Genomic DNA, 7,088 nt, shown 5'->3' on the forward strand with positions numbered 1-7,088 from the left:
GCTCGAGGGCCACCTCTATTCCAGGGGGCCCGGACTCGAGGGCCACCAGCAACTCCCCGAGGCCTCCCACGGGCCCCGCCACTTCGACCACCTCCATCCGGGGGAGCCCAGACTCGACGGCCACCCCGATGCCGCCTCCGGCCTCCGGGGCCCACGCCCCCGCCACGCGCACGGGCCTCTCCTGGCCACCTGGGGCCCCGCCTGTGTCCCCGGAGGCGGACATGGCACTGAGCAATACCTCGCTGGGGCGGCGACCAGGCCGAGGCGACGCCAACGGCAAAGATGGTGGCCCCCGAGGGGGCTGCCGCAGACTGGAGGCCGTGGGCAGCGGGGCCCGACGCGAGGTGGACTGGGCGGCCGAGGAGCAGGCCACGGAGGGGAGGACAGTCTGTGGCGGTGCCTGAGGAGGCCCGCGACGGGAAGGGAAGGGGGTGGATGTCACCAGCGGCCCACCAGCCCTCCGCTCAGGTGACAGCGGACAGGACTACAAAGGTCCCCCTAGAACCGTGACTGGGGGCGGGGACAGAAGCTTCAACAATGGGCCGCGGCCCGCTGCTGGACCTCCAGGCTCATTTGTCGAGAAGCAAGGATTGACATGCTCAGCCTCCAATGAGTGACCAAGGCCCTTGGGTTCTAGGGTTGCTCGTGGTTACCTCCCTGTTCTTCGAGGCCTGAGGGTCCTCCACGACTCTCAGGTCCACACGACTCCTGTCCCTTTAATTTTACCAGTGTCTGAAAAAGTATAGTGGTCCAATACATCCACCACCTACGTTGGGAACAGAGAGTGAACATTTGGGTTTGGGGAAGCTCAGAGGTAAAGATGAGACCATCACGTAGGTACTTATATAAAAAGAGAGAAAACAAAATTTTTTTTAAACGTTTTATTTATTTGACAGAGAGAGACACAGCGAGAGAGGGAACACAAGCAGGGGGAGCGGGAGAGGGAGAAGCAGGCTTCACGTTGAGCAGGGAGCCCGATGTGGGGCTCGATCCCAGGACCCTGGGACCCTGACCTGAGCTGAAGGCAGATGCTTAACGACTGAGCCACCCAGGCGCCCCAGAAAACAAATTTCCACAAATATTTGATTGTTGAAACTAAAAATATAATAATAATTGCATACAGTTTTTTTTATAATAAAGGCCTATTAATGAGAAGAATGGATTCTTTCGGGAGAATAACATTTTAATTGGGATTCACAGTGTTCTCTCTCATCAAAATTGATTGCATATGTTCATCCGTTGATCTCTAATGAGGTTTTCCATAGTTCATCTTTGCAAATGTCTTTTCAGAGATATTGGCAAATATCGATGTCAACCCATTAGGTCAGTACTTCTAAATACTGATATCAATCCCCAAACATATGATTTTCATTGAGCCTATTCATCACTTGGAAGACATCTATAGAATTCCATTAGAGTCTTCTTTTGATATTTGCTTTTATCATGTCATTACATTGCAGATTAATCACTTCCATTCGAAGTTTTTGGGGAAGCTCTTCAACTGCACAGTTAAGTGGTTTTGAAATATGAAAATTTCCTTTGTACTTGCACAGCGGTCTGAAAAAAGCTGCTGGAACTATGGTCTGAGCTTGGATACATATCCATGGCAAATCTGTGTGAGAATAGAGATCTCGCTTACTTTAACTTTTGACAGCGTGGAAAGTATATAAAGCAGCCTGACATTACTTTGATTCAAACAATGTTAGTTGTCATTGAAATGACTTTGCCACAGTATAAGTTTTGTATATAAGCACTGCTTGCCTTGTAGTTTTAGTTTGAATTCATTAAGAAATATTACCAAATCCACAACAAAAGCTAATTTCCAAAAACATCCAGTGTTCAATAATAACAGTTGCAGGAGATTTTTCTCAATCAAAAATAATTCAGTCTCCACCTCGAGCTCAAAAAAAAAAAATCACACACACTCACACACACTCACACATCCATTTACTACTGTGAAGCCATCGAATTGCTGTATGATAGTGCAAGTCAGGATATCCAGCTTCCATTTCTGACAGAGGTTCCCAGAACTGCAGTGGTTAAATTCACGAGAGTGAATGAAGTTCCCCATTGATTTAGGAACGCACGAGACATTCAAGCATCTTCAACGTAACCGCTGATAAACAACATCATGAATGACCATTAGAGTTAAAGACCTTATATTTTCACAAGTTTTTGAATACTTGTTCGCTAACCCTTTTCCTGCTCCACACATATTTTTACCATCAGTTGTAACACCTCATAGCAGATTCCACTTCGGGGTATCCTCAGGGTTTTTTCTTCAAAAATATTCTCCCCAGAGTAGTTCCCTGCCGACTGTCCATAGATACTAATTCTTCAGTCACTTTACTTATTGTATTTATTTATTTTTATTATTGTCTTCAGTCACTTTAAACTCAACAGTCTCCAGCCTCTCAGTCCTGCTCTGCTCAGGACTGAGAGGCTGTTATTGCTAAATTCCTGGGATGGCAAGTATGACATTTTTGACAAGGTTTGTTAGTGCAAGTACTCCCCAGACAGTCTCGGCCAGGTCTTGAGACTCAAAGCTCCTCCAAAGTAAATAATGCTCTCTGGCTGGCTACATCTCTCAAATCTCTCGAGAAAAGCCCATAGCTCTGCCACTGGGCCTCCCAAAGATGAGCTCATTAGGAAGTTGTCATTAAAAAACGATGGCTATGAAATGATTGGAGATTACTGTGACTAGCCATTTCAGAGCTGAGTCACTAGGGGCTAAATCACACACAAGGGACAGTAGTGCGAGTATAGGTTTTGATGCTAAAACAGTGCTTCAGTCCATACAATGAAAAGTGGGCTTCCATTCTGTGTCCAGGTTACCTCCAAGTCCCTTACCCCTGACCCCAATTTAACAATAAACTGCTACATGGCTTAACACCATCAGAGTCCATTCTCTGTGCCACTCAGCATGCAGTGGACACAGAACAGCTAACCCGAAGACATTTAAGGAACTCAGACAAACCACTGTCAAAATACTTAGTAATACATGTCCACTATTGGTAGAAAAGCATGAGGGATATGCTGGCCTTTATATAGTGGTTTTTGCCTTTTCTTTTTGTCATTTTATTGTCAATAAGTTTAGCCATCGGGTAAGCACCTTATTCATGAGTGAGCACAACGCTTCACTGCATCCAACTCATCAGAAAATTTCTCTACCTCTTATGATCAGAGATGAGAAACCTCACAATAGTTCTATAGACGTGTTAAGAACAATCCTGTCCAATGCACTCTGCCCTTCACAAAACCCATACATGAAGAGAGTCCCAGAAGCACAATGCAAAAAAACCCCCCAAAAACAAAAAACAAAACCCACCACCAACTCAGCATTGACTCCTCAAATAAAGGACAACTTAGCCATATTAAAAACATCTGATGACTCAAGAAGCTCCAGGACATAAACCGCAGGCCCTAGTCATTCAATCATTCACCAAGCATGTATTGGAGGACCTACTGTATGCCTGGAGTTATGCTAGTGAGTCCCCGTTCACGGATGCCTCAGACTCAGGGCTTGCCCTAGTTCATGGTCTAGATGAACACAGGTGGCAAGTGCTGAAACAGGGAGGAACGCAAAGTGCTATGGGAGTACGGGAGAGAGAATGATTAGGTGGCGGGGGGGAGGGGAGGGGATCGGTGCCTGAGAAGGTGCTCAAGAGGAGGCATCTCACCTGGATTCTGAAGGATCCTTAGTTTACCTAGTAATGAAGCACGGCGAGGGAGGACTAGGGAGGGAGGTCGCTGCAGGTACAGGAAACAGCATGAATAGTACAAGAGGTGTGTGTGTGTGTGTGTGTGTGTGTGTGTGTGTGTGTGTGTACCTGTCCAGGGAATTAAATGGCTCCAGCATGGGCAGAGAGGCAGATAGGCCTGGAAAGCAGATTGAGGCCCTAACTACTACTACTACTAATTAATTATTACTACTAATAATTATTACTAAGAAAGTCTTCTACTTCCTATATAAGCACATACCCCTCTTTGTGCCACCACCCCTTCCGCTCCCCCCTAGCATACTCTTCACCTCCTACCTAAACCCATCAGCTGTATTCATGAAGTCATGCATTTACACATCTACCACATTTATTGGGTACCTTCCAATGTATCAGTGCCGTGTCTCATTGGAACTGTCATGTGTACCTGTTCTTGTTTGACCCGTGCAACCCAAAGATGGCAGAACTGTCCATGGTCCCCATCCTAGAGCCTCCCCCACCAGCACTCCTGTGCCCTTCTGGGGGGTGGGGGAGGGAGTTAAGATCTCTGGAAGCCAAGCTCTCCCAGCCGCACGCAGTGTCAGCGCTCACATAGATTTGCCAAGACTGTATCTACTCAGTGATATCCTCTCCAGTCGCCTCCTTCACTGATCGGCAGGGTTGAAACACGAGATGATGACTGCTGTCACTCATGAAGACTCTGGGAAAGAAGTGTGCACCCGGAGCCTCTTCTTTGCTCAGGGAGGAGGGACAGGGCCCTAAGGATGCCATGGAGTGAGCGGCTGTCAAGGAGAAACTATAGCTATGAAATGACAGGAGTGAGGAGAACCCTGGAAGAGATGGTCCTCTCCCCGCCGCACCCCCGGCGCAGCAAGCCGTCTCCCCCAGTGGTTTGAGTTGGCTCCAAGTATTTGGGAGGGAGAACTAATTAGCACCAGCGAACAGTGGAGAAAGGAAAAAGCTGCGCCTTCAGGAAATAACCTGAAGCAAAACTGAGGGAGAGTCTCCTCCTAGTGACACTGAGACTCTCTTCACGACAAGCATGTGGTCCAGAGGTCCTTGGGACAGTGTCTAGGGCCTCAGTCATCTTCCTGAGCCTTTCCAGGGGTGCAAACTCCAGGGGGTGCCGTCCCCCTGCAGGAGCCTAAAGCCCTCGGGTAAAGGACCTGGAGCCCAGTCCCCCCTCCTGCTGCTGGCGGAAGCCAGGGGAGACAAGGGGACCTTCAGGAGGGCCGGCCTCTCGGGACTGGACCTTGCCTCCCCCGACCCAGGAGGGTCACCGCACAGGCCGGGGACTGGAGCCCAGCCCCTGGGAGTGGGGTGGATCGTCAGCTCTCCATCCTTCCTGGTCCTGGGTGAGGTGGCACCGCCGAAGGCTCTTCTTCCCTCCCAGGCTCACCTAGCTCGTGGGGTTTCCGTCTTCCCCTCCCAGACTCCGTTGTCCTCCCTAACCAGAAGCTCGCAAGTCATTCGGGTGATCTTAACATCCACACGGACCACCTGTTTCTCACCCTGGACTTTCACTTCCATGACTTCCTTCCCTACAACCTTACATCACATACTCATCTCTATGATCAGAGCCTACACTTGCCTTTTTTTTTCAATCACTGGAAACTGCTATTGAAACAATTTGTACTCTAGCGCTACAGTTTTGCAGTCCCATCAGACACTTCTTCAATCCATTTTACCTACCAGTTTCCCCCTCTTCATCTGCCTACCATTTTCTTCCTTTGCCTCCTTACCCAGCTTAGAGTTCATCCACTGACTTTTGTCATAACCACTCTGTGGTAGGCAGAATACTGGCCAGGCCAAGATGGCTGCATCCTCCTCAACCCTGGGACCCTGGGACTCTATGAGGTTACATGGCAAAGGAGAATTCAGGTTGTGGATGGAATTAGGGTTGCTGGTATCAGAGGGGTCTTGTTCCCTCCAGTAGATCCTCTGCACGGCAACCAGTGTGATTTAAAAAAAAAAAAAATATATATATATATAAAATATATAAATATATATACTTATGAAAATATATATAAATATATTTTACATAAAAATATAAAATATATTTTTAATATATTGTTTTATATACTTTTATATATTATTTAAAAAATATATATGGGGCGCCTGGGTGGCTCAGTCGCTAAGTGTCTGCCTTCGGCTCGGGTCATGATCCCAGGGTCCTGGGATCGAGCCCCGCAGAGCAGGGAGTCTGCTTCTCCCTCTCCCGCTCCCCCTGCTTGTGTTCCCTCTCTCGCTGTGTCTCTCTCTGTCAAATAAATAAACAAAATCTTAAATATATATATATATATATATATATATATATATATATATATATATATATATAAAACACAGATTCTTTCACTCCTTCTGCTTAAAAACCTTCACTGGCCTCTCATGGATTAAATGAGATACAAACCACTTCTTCAACCCTGGGAGGCCCTGTGTGATGTGGCCTCTGCCTGCCATTGGTCTTGAAGCTTCCAGAACGTGCGATGCGCTTTCCTGCACACGCAGTTCCATCCGCTTGAAGTCGGCCACGGCAGCATCCCAACCCCGGACTCCCATGCAAACTTCTGCGGCTTGCTCTGCACACAAGGGCATCCCGCTGAGGCGGACGGTGGGCTGAGTTGGAGCCCACCATCTGCTGTCAGAGCTGCGTGCCCAGGTGTGGGGCTGTAACTGCCCATGGGAAAGAACATTCTCTCTCGGCCCCAAAGTGCCAGTGAGCACTTGGCACGAGTCAGCAGGGCTCTGTGTATTCGGAGGGCAGTCCATTGTCCTTTGAGCACAAAGGCACTGTAGGGGTGTCCAGAGGGCCTGCGTCAACTCTTCCCATAGCTGACTCCTCCTTCTCCAAGTCTCAGCTCCAATGTCATCTCCTCCAGGAGGCCTGCTTTGACCTCAGTCACTCTCTACACAGCAGTAGATCTCTTTCCTTCATAGAGCTCATCACCATCTGAAAGGGTAGATTTGCTCGTCTGTCTTTCCCACTGTAAGCTCCGTGAGAACAGGATGGGCCTTCGTCGTGCACAGTAGCGTGTCTCCAGCACCTGATACACAATCACCCACTGAGAGGTGGCAGTTATGAGACAGAAGGAAGGTCCTGAGGAGAGAGTGCATATAAAACAAACTGAGGGTTGCTGGAGTGGAGGGGGGTGGGAGGGAGGGGGTGGCTGGGTGAGCGCTGTGAATTGTGCAAGACTGTTCAATCACAGATCTGTACCTCTGAAACAAATAATACATTATATGTTAATTAAAAAAAAGAAATGAAGTTTCCCCCCCAAGACAAAAACAAAAACAAAAACAAACCATAGCCACACACACACACACACACACACACACACACACACACACACACACCCGCCGCTTTTAGGC

At 48.2% G+C, this 7,088-nt stretch overlaps 1 protein-coding gene across 1 annotated transcript in view; it reads right to left on the minus strand.

The window, feature by feature from the left end:
- LOC112809489 (uncharacterized) overlaps positions 1-97 on the minus strand; it is a 3,289-nt gene extending 3,192 nt beyond the window's left edge. Inside the window, exon 1 of the mRNA XM_073879082.1 lies at positions 14-97. Within this exon, the coding sequence (XP_073735183.1) occupies positions 14-97 (84 nt within the window). The remainder of the gene's footprint in view (positions 1-13) is intronic.
- Positions 98-7,088: the final 6,991 nt, after the last annotated feature.

Source organism: Callorhinus ursinus, unplaced genomic scaffold (assembly GCF_003265705.2).
Source record: "Callorhinus ursinus isolate GAN/ISIS: 27379988/994484 unplaced genomic scaffold, GSC_fseal_2.0 scaffold33, whole genome shotgun sequence".
NCBI lineage: Eukaryota > Metazoa > Chordata > Mammalia > Carnivora > Otariidae > Callorhinus > Callorhinus ursinus.